The 20,628-nt window shown below is 31.0% G+C and overlaps 1 protein-coding gene across 1 annotated transcript in view; it reads left to right on the top strand.

Moving 5' to 3' along the window:
* LOC114329808 (UHRF1-binding protein 1-like) overlaps window positions 1-20,628 on the top strand; it is a 102,441-nt gene that overhangs the window by 56,012 nt on the left and 25,801 nt on the right. The window contains exons 10-11 of the mRNA XM_028279044.2: window positions 18,044-18,136; window positions 18,935-19,116. Coding sequence (XP_028134845.2) covers window positions 18,044-18,136; window positions 18,935-19,116 — 275 coding nt within the window. The remainder of the gene's footprint in view (window positions 1-18,043; window positions 18,137-18,934; window positions 19,117-20,628) is intronic.

The raw sequence follows: 20,628 nt of genomic DNA, 5'->3' as shown, positions 1-20,628 counted from the left end.
TACGAATAACTATGATTTTTTTATAAAAAGACACTGTACCTATCTAATGTACTTTACAGAATTTAAATTGGACTATTTAAGCGGCCTCAGGAATATTTTAAAATTATAAACAATTTTTTGGCTTATAAACAAATAGAATATTTTGGGAAATATTAAATTAAATTAAATCATGAAAACGGTATTGGAAAAAAGCGACAGGACGCTTCTTTTAAAAGAAAAACGTTTAATTGTGATGAGTGGTTCCTGAGATACAACCGGTCAAAGTTGACTGGCATTTACGGCAAAGATAATATAAACAGTAGGATCATAATTTTTGAACAATCATCTTTTTATTTCGGTCCTTTTTCTCCACACCAATTTTCATATCTTTAAAATACTCATAACATATATTATTATAATAAAAACTATCGATATTACGAGTGAAAATTGCCAAAAATAGCAAAATTCCAATCAAAAATTAGGTTGGAGAAAATGTAATCTCCAAGTTCAAAATCGTTATACTTTAAAAAAATGCATTTTCTCAGCTTCCCATGGAACAATTTTCTTCATTCTTTTTTTGTTCCCAAGTAACTCGAGTAAAGCCATCTAACTAACGCATTATTAAATGTCAAAGTTGCTTTTGTTTTGTTATAATAAATTAATTTATTTATTATAACAAAAATTTATAATTTGTTTAAATAAAGATCGTTTAAATAATTATACAGCTTCCAAATGAGAATATTTGTGTTTTTAAAGTTAAAAGGTACACTTGTAGTAAGTTTATCTAAAAAAAGTCTACAACTGGAGAAAATATGTAGTTTTCTTTTCTTATAAATAAATTAATCTTTTATAACAAAACAAAAGCAAGTTTGACATTTAATAATGCATTAGTTAGATGGCTCTATTCGAGTTACTTGGGAACAAAAAAAAAAGAATGAAGAAAATTGCTCCATAGGAAGCCGAGAAAATGCATTTTTTTTAACGTGTACCGATTTTGAACTTTGAGATTACATTTTCTCCAACATAATTTTTAATTGGAATTTTGCTTTTTTTGGCAAAAGTTATTATAGTTTTTATTATAATAATATATGTTATGATTATTTTAAAGATACGAAAATTGGTGTGGAGAAAGAGGACAAAAATAAACAGGTGATGGTTTAAAAATTATGATCCTATTGTTTATATCTTTGCCGTAAATGCCGGTCAACTTTGACCGGTTGTATCTCAGGAACCACTCATCATAATTAAACGTTTTTTCCTTTAAAAGAAGCGTCCTGCCGCTTTTTTTTTTCAATACCGTTTTCATGATTTAATTTAATTTAATATATCCCGAGATATTCTATTTGTTTATAGGCCCAAAGTTGTCTATAATTTTAAAATATTCCTGAGGCCGCTTAAATAGTCTAATTTTAATTCTGTAAAGTACATTAGATAGGCACAATCTCTTTTTATACAAAAATCATAGTTATTCTTATGTATTATAATTATTGTGGTTATTATAGCGACCGTAAATTTTTAATTAACAATTCAATTGTTGCTAAACTGTTCATTCAATTTCCATCTGCTTATGGAATTATAATCTATACGAAAAGAGCTTTGATATTACCAAGTTATTTAATTATTGATAAACAATTACTTATCTCAAATTTTTGTTGAAAATTAAAGATTTTGTTGGAAAAACCCGCATTTTCCGGGGAAATTTTCGTCGAAGCAAATCGGGAAAAACACCTCTCTATGCAGAATTTAATTACGGTGAATTTTTATTTGGGTGTTTTTGGTGTAAAGTTAAAATCTTTGGAGTTATAGAGCAAACATTGAAAAAACACGATTTTCGGGCGTCATTTTGTTTATAAAAAAAGTAGCACACTATCTGCGGACTTTGCATACCTATATTATTAATATGTACAATCATAAGATTCGATTCCAGCAATAAAATAGCTGGTAAATAACTTTTCCTTGTATTTTGCTAATTAGCCCAGAGTATAAAGAATGGCGGTACAGAGTCCAACTTGAGAAATATGTTAGTATATGGCGATTACTCTATAATCAAATAAAATATTAAAAAACGAGTCTGTACCGTCATTAAGGGCCGGTTGTTCGAACGCTAATCAACATTGATCACTATCAAATATTTAATTACCGTCACAACTGTCAATGTCAACTTTGGTTGGGTTGCTGAAAACATAGTTAATTATAATTATGAGATTAGTTAGTCAATTAACATAACAATTATTAACATAATTGATTAACTAATTTCATAATTGTCATCAATAATTATGTTTTCGGCAACCCAACCAAAGTTGAAATTGACAGTTGTGACAGTAATTAAGTATTTGATAGTGATCAATGTTGATTAGCGTTCGAACAACCGGCCCTAAGAAGAACAAAAAATACACTTTCTTCAAATAAACTTTTTTATCCAATGCCTAGATTTTTGTCACATTAGAACTACTAAAATCGATTGTCTATAACAAGAAATCGAACTTAACTGACTAATTTGGCAATATTTAGCGCGCCTCTGAGTATACAGTGATGAGCGCGCTAAAATAACCGACAGAATGACGCAAAAGATGGAAAACATAATACATTGCGAAACAAAACGAGATGAACCTAGTCCAGGCGGAAATTATCGTTACAAACGTATAAACAATTAACCTTACATTAGATAGTTTGCCACCTTTAGACGTCTGTGACAGGAGTATTTTATAAAATTCTACTGTCACAGTGACAGTTGTCATACTTTGATATGTCTAAAAGTGATAAACTATGTAATGTAATATTAATTTATACGTTAATAACGATAATTTCCACCTCCACTAGTTACATCTCTTTTTATATTTCCCAATATATTATGTTTTCCATCTTTTGTATTATTATTGTATCAATGTATTATTATTATAACAATATTGTGCCTTTGTCTTTGATAGTGTCACGTACTGCCGACGAGCTGTTGTCAAAGGTTCGCAGAACTTTCAAAAACCAGTGCAGCTACTATTTCTCGAATTAATATTGATGGCGCTCTGATGTAGCCTTTTAATTAAAATTTTTAAAATTTCTAATCCTGAAAGCCAATTTTTCTTTTATAATTTAACCATTTACTTTTTTGGAAAAATTAACGTGATTCTATATCTATACATATTTATAATACGCGTTTTTAGATTTTTTTGTTACTGAAGTGGTTAATTTGTTTTGTTTTATTCAATAGCTCAGCATAAAAGGAAGGATAAATGTTATTATACAGGTATCTATTCCTAAAGACCAGGTAGTTTGAAGTAAGAGTAGTTAAAAATGCATACAGCTTTTAGAAAGAGAATGGTTTGATCATTATCGTTCTTAATTACCTAAGAAATTTAACGTTTACACTACACTTGAGAGCAAAAAAAATCGATTCAAAAGTGAAATAAGTTATATCTTTTGATTACGCTGTTTGGCAAGTGTCTATCCACACACAATGTAGATATGCAAAAGTGAAATACTGTGAATATTTCACTTTTTATTGCAATGACGCAAATATTTATACAATTAGTAACTAAAAAACATAAGAAAGATAACTTAATGTGAGAAAACATGTTATGGATGAAAGTCATTATGTAATGAATATCAAAGTAAATTAACATAAAAAATCTGAGTAAATCAAAATTAGGAGGAAATATCGAGCATTTCCTCCTTTGCGTTGTATTACACTTTTCATGCGACCTTACATAAGTTTCTTAGCGATTCCTGAAGAATCGCTTCCCACTTTTCCAGTGGCTTACCGTGAGTGTCGGCTGCCCGGGGCGGAAGACAATTTTGCCGCCCTCTTATTTAGGTATTTTAATTTAATGTATGCTATACATTACATACATTAATTATAGAGAACTTTTCGGCTAGAAAATTCATCCTTATTTTGCATTATGCAGGTTAGATTTTAAATAAAATAGTTTATCTAAGTTTTACAATCACGTTTATTAATACAAAAATTCTTTTACTTTAACCAATTAGATACATTGATATAACTTAGGTACATATCACTTAAGATTAGGTACACCTTGACGATCGACAATATTAAATAAAATCAATTTTTAATTAGAACTAGAACGATCCTATAATGTTATATTTTTATTTTGATTGAAAAGTAATATGAGTATTTGTTAGAATTAAAAACAAAACTTCCGTCTTCAATTAAAAATTTATACGTCTACTTTTTTAAGAGCAAAGTCTTTTATTGCACCGTCAATATTTATCGCATCAAACACCTCTTGCTCAATAGACAAAATAGCCAAATTAGTTAGCCTTAGAGTACTCATTGTCGATCTTAAATAATTTTTAATCAACTTAAACAATTGACCAGAGTATCTTCCAGCTCGGATTTAACAATACATTTAAATAATTTAAGTAAGTCTGCATTAATCAATTTATTTTCGTTGCCTGTAGCAGCAACGAAAGTCCGCAGTCGAAGTCTTTCTAGCTTGAAATCCTGCTCGTCAATTTCGTCAGATGCGTAGCCTAGATTACATTCAGTGTTGTCTGGATCTAATAATATAGCCGGCGTTAGATATGCAAACTTATCCGTTAAATTCTGTAGCGCTTGAAAACGCTCACGAATTTCTACAATAACTATCTAATGAAGAAAAGATCGTTCGTCTCAACTCATTTTCACACTACAAGTTAGCATCTCTAGTTCCGTCATCAAAAATATGCTTTCTTGTTATGCGCCTCCGAGGTTTTATGGAAATTCCAAGTTCTTCACACATATTTTTTGCATAACCTACAGCGCCATTTGCCCATTCCTCTCTTTTCTCTGTCAATATCATCTGCAAAGCATTTACTTTCTAAGCGCACAATCTTATGTCAAGTACCCTTGTTTGTAAATGTTTTTGTACATCATTTACTTAATGTGTAGCACCGGTTGCTACAGGCTCAAAAAACGAAGAAAGGAAAATAACTGCATCGAAACTAGTAAAGCACCTACATATGTCCTAGTGTTTAAGCTTTCACATGCCTCTGTCAGTTTTCCCAAAGTGACGAGAATGTCTTTGTAATGTTGCCATGTCACATTTACGGCATCGCCTCTTACACTTCACCGCGTGTCTTGAACCCGTTTGCCTGTAGCTGCTATCAGAACTTCCCAACGATGTATTGATATGAGGAAAAAAAAAGAATAGCAACGTTCTAAAGTGCCGAAAAAAGTTAATGAATCCACCTCAACTGAGGCAGCGTGTAAACAAACTAGGTTAACGAATGATTTGAGCAAGGTACGAATTCAGCTTTAGGGTTTATTTCTTGAATTCTTTGCTGAACTCCTGAATACTTTCCAGCCATAACAGCAGCATTATCATATGCTTGGCCTCTACAGTTGCTTATATTTAGGCCATCAGCTTGAATCTTGCCCAAAATCATCTTTGAAATTCCTTCAGTAGCTTTGTCTTTAGTTTCAAAAAAATCTATAAAAGATTCCATTACTTTTACTTCCTGATTTTCAATTACTACGTATCTTAATACCCGACTTGTTTGATCTTTATGAGAAAGATCTGGAGTGCTGTCGAATATAATTGAATAATACTTAGCTTTTTTTATTTGTCCGATGATATGTTGGCGACTTGAGACTGCCGACTTCGTCATAAAGAGGCGACGGGCGACAGTTCTTTGACTATATCGCTCTCGTAATTATCCAATTACCTGGGACGCCTTCACTGGTGATGTATCTACTTCTTACTTTTTGTAAAATATTCACTTACTTCGAAGTGTACACACAGACCAACGTTTGAAAAGCGACTGAGACGACCACCAGTAAATTCATAGAGGTCTAAATTGCGTAGAAAATGTCCGTTACAATGTTTACTGCATTCCCTATGCCATACTCTCTCTCTTGTCGTTTCCCCATTATTGAGGATCGTGATTTCTTCCAATATTCCTAACAATGTTTCTCCATTGGTCTCTATCTTCAGCTGCTCTAAGAGCTTCTCAGAATGAGTTTCCAGCTGAATGCTTTATTTGGTCAGACCATCTAGTTGGTGATCGTCCTCTTGATCTTCCCCCCGGAACGTTTCCAGAAACAATTAATCTCTCCAAACTGTCGTCACCTCTGCGAACCACGTGACAAAAGAATTGCAGAATTCATTGCAGACATATTGTGGACAGCCTTTTTTTAATATTGAGTTGGTTTAGAACGAAACGTTTGTCCTATGAACTGGCCAAGGTATGCGCAGCATTCTTCTCCAGCACCACATTTTAAAGGCATCAATTTTTTGGCGCTCGCATGCGCGAAGAGTTCAAGTCTCTGCTCCGTATAGAAATATTGAGAATACAAGGGCATTCACCAGTCTCATCTTGATATTTTGAGAGATAGATCTGTCTTTCCAAACCTTAATTCAAAGAACGAAACATAAAATTACTAAGCATAAACTAAACTTCATCGAGTGAGTCGATTTTTTTTGCTCTCAAGTGTATTATAATTAATGACATAAATATGTACCTACTTAACACATAATCACACATTTTTGATTCTATGGACAGGTTAAACTTTTTAGGTAATTAAGTTGATCATCGTAAAGATAATAAAAAGGTTATGTTAATCGTTTACCTGTATCACATATTTTTGTGTTATCATATTCTTGTTGAATATCAAATTATCCTTCAATCATTTTGTATTACTGTTTTCATTTTGATTTACCTAATTATAATTTGATCCAGATGTATTATGTTGTAATTTCGTGTAGTTAGGCAAACCCAAGATATCTAAACCAATCACCAACCTATAGGACCTCAAATATAATGACAGCTTTAAAACAACAAATATCTTTAAGATTAACAAACTTAAATCAGAAGAACAGCCAAATGGCGCAGCTGACTATGGGTTAAGACAAGATGTGTTACAACAAATATAGCAACACAGCAAAGAAACAATGTCGCAACACAGAAAGAAAGCAGCTTTAGAATACAATCGACTTGCAATTCTTTCTTTGATGGAATTGAAGGTATTTGACAATGCTCTGGTACAAAAAACGCATGCTCAATTCGTAATTTAGGGTTTACGTTACTCAAACACTCCCCTTATTCATAATATTTGGTACCATCCCTCTTTATCAATTGCAAAAAAGAAGCTATGGAGACCTGATTTGCAGAGTACGATCATTTTTCTTTGAAGGGTCTAATAGACCAGGACTAATCTGTAAAAAAACGTGTATTTTTGGATGTGAGAGGTGGCATTCGGATTTTTGCAGATAAAGTTAGGTGACACCTTCAGTAATAATAATTGACTTATGCTCCTCAAATATGCCCGGAACATTAATGAAAAAATTAAAAACTTTAAAAATTTCGAAAAACATCGATTTTTTCTGCTTTCTTTGCTTATAACTTTAAAACGGTTCGTTTTGGAACAAAGTCGTAGAGAAATAAAATAAAGATAATTGAATTTTGTATGATATACGACTGGTAAAAAATGTCTTAAGGTATTACCTTTTCTGCAATATAGCAATAAATACAAAATAAGGGGGCAAAATACGCCTGTTGTTATTCAACGTTTCTTAACCACTTTGGTGGTACTTAGAACCTTAGTAATTCGCTTAGGAAATTCTTATCTTACTTAAATGGTCTACCAAATTTCATTAAAATGTACCTAATAGATTTTGCATAATAAATTTGCAATCTAAATGTTTTTAAAAAAGTTCAAATTTTTTGAAATCTTTCTGAACAAAAAGTAGACCATTTAGAAGTTGGCTAATTTTTTTACATATAAAGAGGTGCTCTACCTATCTAATACACTTTACAGAATTAAAATCGGATTATTTAAGGGGCCTCAGCAATGTTTTAAAATTATAAACAATTTTTTGGCTTATAAACAAATAGCTTTGTTTAATAATAAAAAAAAATTATTTTTAGCAATGCAAATAATTAAAACCGGTATAATTTGACTTAAACTTTCAAATGCTGTCAGCAGAATTGCTATTTTATTTTTTAATCAAAAGTTATTCTCGTTCAAAAATTGCAATTTTTCGATTTTTTTAATGTTCCACCGCGTTTATCTCGAAAAGTATGCATCCTACGAAAAAACTTGTAAGAACATTTTTTGCTTAGAATTACCCAAGGAATACAAAAAAATGTGAAAATTTATTTTGCGAAAAATCGATGTTATGTAATTCCTCAAGTTCTTTGTTTATAAAAATCTTATCGACATCCGGATCAACTGTTACCAAAAAATTCGTGTTCTACGGGTCAAAATACATAAAAAAAACTTGGGTAAGTCCATCTAAATAAAGGAGCCCGTAGCACCCCCTCCTGGACACAGCACTAATTTGTTTATAAGCCAAAAAATTGTTTATAACTTTAAAACATTGCTGAGGCCGCTTAAATAATCCGATTTCAATTCTGTAAAGTGCATTAGATAGGTGGAGTGCTTCTTTATATGTAAAAAAATTGACAAATCTTTGTATGTTCTAGTTTTTGTTGTGCAAGATTTAAAAAAAAATTAATTTTTTAAAAAAAGTTTAAATTGCAAAATTATTATGCAAACTCTAAGTCAATTTTAATGAAATTTGGTGGACGGTTTTAGCACATTACAAAAATTTTCTAAGCGAATTAGGAAGGTTCCAAGTGTAACCTAAGTGATAGAAAAACATTGAATAAGGACAGGCTTGTTTTGCCCCCTTATTTTATATTTATTGCTATTTTGCAGCAAGGGTGTTAAATTAAGACATTTTTAACCAATCGTATCTGATAGAAAATTTAATTATCTTTGTTTTATTTCTATACGACTTTGTTCCAAAATGAATCGTTTTAAAGTTATAAGCAAAGGAAGCAGAAAAAAAACGAAATTTTTTGAAATTTTTAAATATTTTTTTTTATTTATTAATGTTCCGGGCATATCTGAGAAGGAGCATAAGTCAATTATTATTAACGAAGTTATCACCTAACTTTATCCGCAAAAATCCGAATGCCACCTCTCACATCCACCTAATAACAGATCCTTCCTGGTCTATAAATGCATTCCAGCTTCATTTCATACAGAATGTTATACAGTGTATAAACGAGTAGATACTAAGTAGAAAAATAGAAAGGAACTATCATAACAGTAGAATGGCGTTCTAAAGAGTGGTTAAAATAGCAAGAGAACAAGCAAAGTTGTTTATATAAAGGAATACGAAGAATAAGAACCGAGAAACTAAGAGTAAGCCTAATAAAAGTTGGATCTCCGAGAACACATGACGTAAAATCAAACAAGATACCGATTACGAAGATATAAGAATTATAATTTTTCCTAATTATTTTGTACCTCGCGCCAAAAAAATATTTACCATAAAAGCATCTTTGTCGTTTAGCACTTTATCCTTTCCCCCCTCTTTTCGTGCATGGAATTTTCTTCCAAATTTTTATCACCATGTGCACTTCCATACTAGATCTATTCCAATATTTTTTTTACACTGCCTACCATCTGCAACTATCAAATATTCTGACCATACCTCTTTAGTTGAGATGATGTCTTGTTCTTTATATGGGTGTTATGTTTCTTTTCATGTGCTTTTTCGACGTTGTGCTAAGGTTTTGAGCTACACAATGTATTATTGTTTTAACAAAAAGTGAGAAGCTTTAATATTTTTCAGGGACTTCACTACAATTAATTAAAAAAAAAAGAATGTTTGTGTACTTTGTACGTAAGAAGTTATACTTCTATTATATGATTCCAACGAAATTAATATGTAGGTACTTTAAACAGTTTATTAATATTTTATTTCAATATTAAACTAATTTTAATACTTACTACTTTCCAAAAATTTTTATTAAAACAATACCAAAAATTAAAAAAATAAAAGAATAAAACACACACAAACACATTGAAAAATGCCACAAAGAAATGATTTCTGAACAATAATTGTTGGCAAAAATTTTAACTAAATATGCATTTTCTAAAAAAAAAAGAATGTGTGTGTACTTTGTACGTAAGAAGTTATACTTCTATTATATGATTCCAACGAAATTAATATGTAGGTACTTTAAACAGTGTATTAATATTTTATTTAAATATTAAACTAATTTTAATACTTACTACTTTCCAAAAATTTTTATTAAAACAATACCAAAAATTAAAAAAATAAAAGAATAAAACACACACAAACACATTGAAAAATGCCACAAAGAAATGATTTCTGAACAATAATTGTTGGCAAAAATTTTAACTAAATATGCATTTTCTAAAAAAAAAAGAATGTGTGTGTACTTTGTACGCACGTAAGAAGTTATACTTCTACTACATATTATGTGATTTTTAAGGCAATACCAAAAATTTAAAAAAATAAAAGAATAAAACGCACACAAACACATTGAAAAATGCCACAAAGAAAAAATGATTTCTGAACGATAATAATTGTTGGCAAAAATTTTAAATACGCATTTTCTGAAAAAATAAATTATATACTTAATTTAAAATTTTATTTAAAATTTATTTAAAAATTATATACTTAAAATATACTTACAATCATAAAATGCATAAAAAAATAAAAAAATAAAAACTTGCATCGGGAATCGAACCCGTGACTTTCGGGGCGCTTTGATTCGTAATCGAAGCCTAGACTCACTCGTCCAATTCCACATTATTTGTCATGTGGAAAAATAGGGTAACTGAACGTTTTACTGTTTGACAGTTGTTTTGAATATAATTATATTATGTAGTTTAAATTTTGTGGAAGAAAGTATTAAAATATAACAAAACAGTAAGAAAACAATATATTAGATGAAGATTGGTAGAACTTTTGTTGGTAATCAAATTAAGTATGTAAATCAAAGCATTACATACCTACTAGATAAATAAATCTACGCCAAAAAATCATAATTTAAAAATAAAAATCGGACCTAATTTGGGATTTCTCTCTAAAATCCCCATTCTTGAGAAAATAAATGTACAGTAGAGCGTCGATTATCCGAACGTCGATCAACCGAACGACCGCTTATTCGAACTATCGACTCCCGCGTCCCGCACTCGAATACCGAGCAAGCGTTAGTAATTGACGCTTAAAATATCTTCAATTTTCTTCAATATTGTATCCAAAAATAATTATGTTGTTGCAAAGACTGCACTTTTTTGTTTAGTTGCTAGTTGTCATTATCAAGATATAAATAAAGATGTAGGTATATAAATATGGCTTTTATTCACTTGTGGATAAATATGTATGACTATAAATATGTATCAATATATTGTAGTTCGATTATCCGAACAAATCGGTTTTCCGAACACCTATGTCCCCCAATTAGTTCGGATAATCGACGATCTACTGTATTTCAACCTAATCCAAATGTATAATTACAATATGATTATAATAAAAACTACTTACCAAATTAGAATGAGTTTTCCTTGTCCAAAATAGTCCAAAAGTCCAAAAATATAGGTATATGAAAACTATTTAAAAAGGCAGTATAATTATTAACTAACTTTTGTTTGTTGTTTCTTTTCACACAAATTTTAAAACGCAACAACCATAAATAATTAAACTACAGCTGTACCACAGCCGCCATATTGAATAATTTTTGACATGTCATTTGAACATCCAATCAGAACAAAGTTATAATGCGCATGCGTCGGGATCATAGGTTTTAACATATAAAAATTCACCCTCATATCGCCGGTAAAGAAGTATAACTTCAAAAATTATAACAAATATACTTACAAGTATAAAATGTATAAAAAAATTAAAAAAAAATAAAAAAATAAAAACTTGCTTTGTTATTCGAACCCGCGTTTATTCGGGTGCTTAGGATTTGAATTCGAAGCCTCTACTCATTTAGCCACTTACACGTACCTGTCATGTGCGAAGATAGGCCAACTCAACGTTTTACTGTTTGACAGTTCTAAATTTAATCAAATTAGTTTGATTTTTGTGGAATTAAAATATTAAAATACAACAAAACATAGAGTAAGAAAACAATATATTACATGAAGATTGGTAGCAATTTTGATGGTAATCAATTTATGTAAATCAAAGCATTACCTACTAGATAGGTACATACATTTTCCAAATAGGTAAGTACCTATGTAATTTTTTATTACAATTCTGAAACATTTACAATAATTACGTACCTGTTGCTTTTAAAAACTATTTAAAAAGTCACTACGATTATAAACTTGCTTTTTTCTCTGTACTCATAACAATAAAAACTAATATACACAACATTTGTTTACCCATAACCGACAAATTGAAAAATTGTTGACAGGTCACTGTAATTACCCAATCAGAGCCCGTATAACGTTTGAGCTGCGCTCAGGACCAAGACTTTTGATGAATTCGCGCACATATAAATTTACTCCCAACGCGCCTAAATAAGTATAACTTCAAAAATCGAGAATTTGTTTAAAGAATTAGGTATTTTAATATTTTATTTATTTATTTAGTGTATGGCCTATATGAATATGGACAATTTAGTTATAAATTATTATAAAGTACTATAAAAACAAAAACAAAATTATTAACACATCGAAATATTTAATTTCGGTATACAGGATTGGTCGCAACTTGGAATTAGTATTTTCCTAGTTTTCTAAAATGGAACACCTATACCTAACTGCTTTAATTTGTGAGTTACTCGTGATTCTTTGAATCAAACATCAATTACAAAAACAATTAACTGAAATTTTATTACGTTGGAAAATATTAAATAAAAAAAAATACATAAAAATCTAAACTGATCATTAATTTGTTAAAAATTGGATGTGATATCAAAACACCTAAATAGTTGAGATTGTTGGTGTGTAAAATATTAATAAAAACAGCCATTAACTAAGACTTTGTAAATTAGACTGTGAAGGTAATAGATAATATCATCCCAATCATTATACCTACAAAATCTAAATTTTATACCCACTAATAAATCAACATAGAGAGAAGTGACATTTAATTTATAAATAAAATTAATGTAAAACAATATACAGTGATGAGCGCGCTACAGAACATAATACATTGCGAAACAAAAAGCGATGAAACTAGTGGAGATGGAAATGATCATTATAAACGTATAAATTAACATTACGTTACATAGTATTCCCACCTTTAGACGTATCAGAGGAGTATGACAACTGTCACTGTGACAGTAGAATATTTTATAAAATACTCCTGTCACTGACGTCTCAAGGTGAGAAACTATGTAATGTAACGTTAATTTATACGTTTATAACGATCATTTCCACCTCCACTAGTTTCACCTCTTTTTGTATCGCAATGTATTTAGTCTGGCCTAATTATCGGAGAATAGGCCATTTTTGGGAAAAGTTATTTACCAGCAATTTTATTGCTGGAATCGAATCTTATGATTGTATATATTAATAATATAGGTATGCAAAGTCCGCAGATAGTGTGCTACTTTTTTTATAAACAAAATGGCGCCCGAAAATCGTGTTTTTTCAATGTGTGCTCTATAACTCCAAAGATTTTAACTTTACACCAAAAATACTCAAATAAAAATTCACCGCAATTAAATTCTGCATAGAGACGTGTTTTTTCCGATTTACTTCGACGAAAGCTTTCCCCGGAAAAAGCGGGTTTTTCCAACCAAATCTTTTAATTTCAACTAAAGTTTTAGATAAGTAATTGTTAATCAATAATTAAATAACTTGGTAATGTAAAGCCCTTTTTGTATAGATTATAATTCCAGAAGCCGATGGAAATTGAATGAACAGTTTAGCAACAATTGAATTGTTAATTAAAAATTTTCGGTCGCTGTAATAACGACAATAATTATGATGCATAAGAATAACTATGATTTTTTCATAAAAAGACACTATACCTATCTAACGTACTTTACAGAATTGAAATTGGAATATTTAAGCGGCCTCATGAATATTTTAAAATTATAAAGAATTTTTTGGCTTATAAACAAATAGAATATCTCGGGAAATATTAAACTAAATTAAATTGTGAAAACGGTATTCGAAAAACAGCGGCAGGACGCTTCTTTTAAAAGAAAAAACGTTTAATTATGATGAGTAGTTCCTGAGATACAACCGGTCAAAGTTGACCGGAATTTACGGCAAAGATATAAACAATAGGATCATAATTTTCAAACCATCACCTTTTTATTTTTGTCCTATTTCTCCACACCAATTTTCATATCCTTAAAATATTCATAACATATATTATTTTAATAAAAACTATCGATAATCCGTGTGAAAATTGCCAAAAATAGCAAAATTTAAATCAAAAATTAGGTTGGAGAAAATGTAACCCTCAAAGTTCAAAATCGGTTTACGTTAAAAAAATGCATTTCTCGGCTTCCCGTGGAGAAATTTCCTTCATTCTTTTTTTGTTTCCAAGTAACTCGAGTAGAGCCATCGAACTAACCCATTATTAAATGTCAGACTTGCTTTTGTTTTGTTATAATAAATTAATTTATTTATTATAACACAAAATTTTACTTTGTTTAAATAAAAATTGTTTAAATAATTATACAGCTTTCAAATGAGAATATTTATGTTTTTAACTTTAAAAGGTACACTTGTAGTAAGTTTATCTAAAAAAAAGCCAACAACTGGAAAAAATATGTAGTTTTCTGTTCTTATAAATAAATTAATCTATTATAACAAAACAAAAGCAAGTTTGACATTTAATAATGTGTTAGTTCGATGGTTCTACTCGAGTTATTAGGGAACAAAAAAAGAAAGAAGGAAATTGCTCCATGGGAAGCGAAGAAAATGCATTTTTTTAACGTATACCGATTTTGAGCTTTGAGGGTTACATTTTCTCCAACCTAATTTTTGATTGGAATTTTGCTATTTTTGGCAATTTTCACACGTATTATCGATAGTTTTTATTATAATAATATATGTTATGAGTATTTTAAAGATATGAAAATTGGTGTGGAGAAAGAGGACAAAAATAAAAAGGTGATGGTTTGAAAATTATGATCCTATTGTTTATATCTTTGCCCTAAATTCCGGTCAACTTTCACCGGTTGTATCTCAGGAACCCCTCGTTGTAATTAAACGTTTTTTCTTTTAGAAGAAGCGTCCTGCCGCTGTTTTTCGAATACCGTTTTCACAATTTAATTTAGTTTAATATTTCCCGAGATATTCTATTTGTTTATAAGCCAAAAAATTCTTTATAATTTTAAAATATTCCTGAGGCCGCTTAAATAGTCCAATTTCAATTCTGTAAAGTACATTAGATAGGTATAGTGTCTTTTTATGAAAAAATCATAGTTATTCTTATGCATCATAATTATTGTCGTTATTATAGCGACCATAAAATTTTAATTAATAATTCAATTGTTGCTAAACTGTTCATTCAATTTCCATCGGCTTCTGGAGTTATAATTTATACGAAAAGGGCTTTTACATTACCAAGTTATTTAATTATTGATTAACAATTACTTATCTAAAAAATTAAAGATTTTGTTGGAAAAACCCGCTTTTTCCGGGGAAAGTTTTCGTCGAAGTGAATCGGGAAAAACACGTCTCTGTGCAGAATTTAATTGCGGTGAATTTTTATTTTAGTGTTTTTGGTGTAAAGTTAAAATCTTTGGAGTTATAGAGCAAAAATTGAAAAAAACACGATTTTCGGGCGCCATTTTGTTTATAAAAAAAGTAGCACACTATATGCGGACTTTGCATACCTATATTATTAATATGGAGGATCTTATAATTCGATTCCAGCAATAAAATTGCTGGTAAATAACTTTTTCTTATATTTTGCTAATTAGCCCAGAGTAATTATGTTTTCCATCTTTTGCGCTGTTTTGTCGGTTATTAGCGCGCTCATCACTGTATTTACTTAACAAAAATAACAATAAAATTGTTGAGTTTATAATAAATGACCAAAACATCCTCCATCGACACCAATACATAGTTAAAAGCGGTCTTAAAAATAGCAACATATACTATTTATACATTTCTGTTTAATCTCATACATTCATTTTTAATTCGTTTCATATCTTGTTTCGTTGTAGCTGATGTTTTATACAGTTTACCTTCGACTAGTATAACGCCCCAGAAAAAAGTCTAGCTTGTTTAAATCTGGAGATCGTGGAGGTCACCATCTGGGTCTTTCCCTTCCAACACAACGTCCAGGAAAATTGTCAATAATTGTTTGGTCACTCACTAAAAAATTATGATATACTGGGGCGCCGCACAGTGGTCCAAAAACCCGAAAAAATGGCCACAATATGGAAGCGTTTTAAATATATGTAATACCGTCGAAATTTGATATCGGGGGGTTTTTGAGGTTGCTGATTACGAATCCAAAATCGAAATTTCAAAAAACAAAATGGCGGATGCAATTTGCCAATTTTTTATTCCAACGTTAAATTCGATTATTAATCATATGAAAGTCAAAACTAATTTTTACTTTATTTTTCAACAATACTGTACCTGACCCTTTTATCTACGAAATTACCCTACGATACTGAAATAACTAAAGATCTACAGTCATAACAACTACTTGAATGTTGCGGCATGATCTGTTTATTCTGCGTTGTTAACGATTCATATTGAAACTCATAGCGCAGAGCGCTTGTACAAAAAATTCTCGCAAAACCAAAGGGGCAGATAGTGCCAGCTAATTTTTTTTTGAATCTTAAAGAGAGAAATATAAGCTAAAAGATGATTGTAGTAGCATCTTGGAATTCGATGGAATACATAACTATTTGGCTATTTGAAAATTTAATTTTTTCAAAATATATACTTTCTTATTACTTAACTTCAACTTAAAATCTACTAAATATAACACATATACAAATATTTTGATATTATCGGCTTTTATTAAAGATGGCTCCACGAATATCGTCCATTTTGCAGAATTGAATTTGCACACTTCGTTTTCGAGATACACGCACAAGACTGTGCTTATAAAATATTCGTTATTCTTAACTGCGCTTCTGTTCCGTACGAAGGTCAAGTTTGAACTGAACTGGAAATTCAGATATAAGAGATATAGCTGTAGGGTTGCCAACACTGAATAGGGAATTTAATTCTTTTTTAGAAAATGTAATAATATTCTTGAAAAGTTAAATTTTTTTTGACTTATGGCCAGCTTTTCCTGTTTTTTGACCACTGTGCGCCGTCATGAAATATCCACATTCTCTGACGTATGTTCAACTATACTGGTTCCAATAATTCCGGCAATTCGTTGTCCAAAAAATGTAGATAAATTTCTCCATTAAAGTGATCCTCAAAAAAGTAGGATCCGATGACACCATCTCCAAGAAATCGAGCTAAAACATTCAACGGCCATCTTGTTTTACTATGGCTAAGAATGTAGTGAGGATTAGAAGTTGAGTACTACAGTCGAACCCGCTTATTAGAATACCTGTTATAGGAATATCCCGGTTTAAGGAATTTTGAGGTCACGAAACGTTTTTACTAGCCTCCAATGATCGGTTATTAGAATATCCCTGTTATAGGCATACTTTTGTTACTTTTGTTTGACACGAAGGCTATTCCAGTAAGCGGGTTAGACTGTAGTGGAAATTATGTCCGTTCTGAATTTGTTTCTGCACACACGGATAAAAATCTTTTCTATTAAGTCGTCCTCGTTAAACTCTTGATGCAATTGGGCATGACATGGATGCATCTGGTTCTTTTAAAATTGTTTCCACACCTCTACTTGCACCACTAATTGCAAAAGCATTTACAATCTCCCTTGTACTAAAAAGCGGAGTCTCAGTGACACTAAAGGTTTTATTTAATTCATTTTCTATCAGATTTCTCGTAATCTATGTGTCCAGTCTATTGGAAGTGGAATTTCTGATGATAAATTCATGCCGGTTAATGCGGGTTAAAAATCAAACAGGCGGTTTCTCTACTTTGGTAAGACAAGTAAAACGTCTAGGTACTAGCTTAGCTTATTAGATCATACATTAGTCTAGATCTAGATTCAACTCAGAATAATAAATTGACTGTTTTTTGTTCTTTATTCATAAAACCAATAGTGCATGTCTATTACATTAGAACTTTGGTAAATATTGATGAATAATGTTTGCATTGTAAGTTTTGTTTGTTTATTATTCTGAGTTACTTTAATTACACATGAAATAAAATGATTTGAAATAATTAAAATAACATTACCCATTTAACTAGAACTTAGTTGAAAATACATGTTCTTTTTTTCAGGTGACCGAACACAGTTATCTCTTCCAGTCGACTCCAACATGGTTCACGCAGAATTTACGTATTACTATTATCCAAGTGATGTACCGTTTCCTTGTAAGTATCATAATCATCATCATTATCATTATTGCCTTCCATGTTTGTGGGCCCTGTGCCACTATTTCCTATGGTCTCACTCTCACTTTCTCCAGATCCTATCTGATTGCATCTTTCCAACTTCTTCTAGGCCGTTCTACGGACATTTTCCTATCTGGTATTACCCAAAAATCATAGTTTATAAGGCGATTATCGTTACTGCGTATCACGTATGCTGCCCATATTAGTATTAGTCTTAGTCAAGTATTATAAGGTGTATCTTAAATCTGTTGGATATTGTATTGTATTAAGACTCTTTAATTAGTGTCTTATATTTGTTCTTTAGGGAAAAAAGTACGAAAGTTTATTGTTTCGGCATGAAATATATAATATCTCTCACCCCCGTCTATTCTGTTGATCAAAATGTAACATTCAATAATTTTTGTTCTTTACCTGTTATCCTTTAATCTTGCAGTGTGTTCCACAAACTCCCCTTTATTTGTTTTATATTTCAGTCATTTCTTACTATATCATCTCTTTTTTTTGTCTCGTATTTTTTGTTTTTCAATATACCAGCTAATCTTAAGCCCCTCTCAGTCGACCCCACGTTATCGCCAATTTTTTACCTAAAATCGAAGAAATGTAGATACATACGAGTATTGTTCAAAATAAAAATGACTTTTCAAATTTAGGAGGCTACGTACATTCGATTTTTAATATTTTCTTTGTTGGTAAGCATGTCTCCAACATTTGTTAAAACATAATAACATATTTTAACTTATAACAACATTTAACAACCAACAATTTTTTAATTTTCAGTACCTCCTCCGAAGTTTTACGTCCAACTCAATCCCATTTCTGTGATGTTTGACGTGGATACCTGTTTGTGGATTAACTCTTTCGGCTTGAATCTCTTCCAGTCGTTAACTAGTGCCAAAAGTGAAGTACCAGTATCGACTTATACGTACATGGATATAAAAATTGAAGCAATTCTTCCAAGAGTAAGCATATAATATCATTATAAGTATAAATAGTTATTTAACCAACAAGTGTATTAATAAGGGCGATTAACAATTGAAATATTTTAACGCGTGAGCGGTGCGAGCGCGTTAATGTTCGAGATTGTTAATCGCCATTTTAATTCACGAGTTCGTTACAAAACTTTTCCGTCGACCGTACTTTTCAGAAATAAAGATCTCTTAGTTTAAATTTTTATTTACTTAACGATAAACAACAATTTTTTCAGCTTTCATTAACTTTATTCAAAGTTTAATTTTCCTTAGTGGTAGTTTTATTATTGTAAATATTAATATTCGAAATAGTACAATTACTGAAATTAAAGGAAGGTATTGATAAAGGAAGGTATGGAACCCTAGTACAGAAATAAAAAGTAGAATTGCCAAAGCAAGAACAAGTTTTATGAAATTTAAGAAAATCCTGTGCAGTCATGATCTAAATTTGGAACTTCGCATAAGAATGGTCCGATGTTATATATTCCCAGTACTACTTTACGGGGTTGAAGCATGGACACTGACAGAATCGCTTTTAAAAAACCTAGAAGCATTTGAAATGTGGGTCTACCGCCGTATTCTGAAGATCAGTTGGGTAGAAAGAGTCACAAACGAAAGGGTTTTGCAACGTTTGAATAAAAGTTGCGAAGTAGTGAACACGGTTAAAAGGCGCAAATTGGAATACTTTGGTCATATAATGCGTCACCCAGAAAAATATGACATACTTCACCTTGTCATGCAAGGTAAAATAATGGGAAAAAGAAGTGTGGGCCGCCGTACAACTTCTTGGCTTAAAAACCTACGCCAATGGTTTGGGAAAACTAGCACTGAACTATTTCGTGCGGCTGTAAATAAGACAATGATTGTTAATATGCTGCACAACATGAGAGCCAACGATCGACAAGCGGTCTCGGCACCTTAAGAAGAAGATTGATAAATGATTATCTGCTGTATAGCATTTTGACATATTTATATTTACGTCTTCTTGGACCTCTGTAAATTCTGTGATAGAAGAAGACGCGGTGGTGCTGAAGGAAGTACTTTGACAAGGTTTAGTGATGTTTTGTCCCAAGAATTTTTCAGCCGTCTCAAGTTTATTCTGCATAGAATTATCTATATAACCTTCTGCTACAGCAGTCGATTTCCAGCCACCTAGTCTTTTAATAACTGAAAAGTCTGCACCACTGTCACACAGTATTGAGGCAGAGGAACGTCTAAAACAATGCCCAGTGTAGAGATGCGGGTGCTCTAATTTCAAGAATTTAGCAATAATGGAAGGAATTTTGGAAAACGTATTTATGCCAACTGGCTGTGTGGAACATTTCTTATTTTTATAAAAAATGAAAAATCGTTTATGTGGTGGTGTGCCGGTCTTAAAGAAATATAGTTTTTGATCGCATTGAGAATGGTATTTGCTTCGTTATCTACTATGGTAAATATTCTATTTGTGTGTGTTTTTGATGCTTTTATTGTGACAAGAAACTGTGACCCCAAGTATTGAAC

This window comes from Diabrotica virgifera, chromosome 3, assembly GCF_917563875.1.
Source record: "Diabrotica virgifera virgifera chromosome 3, PGI_DIABVI_V3a".
NCBI lineage: Eukaryota > Metazoa > Arthropoda > Insecta > Coleoptera > Chrysomelidae > Diabrotica > Diabrotica virgifera.
Note: the sequence above shows the minus strand (reverse complement) of the source record. Positions and strands in the feature narration are given on the sequence as shown.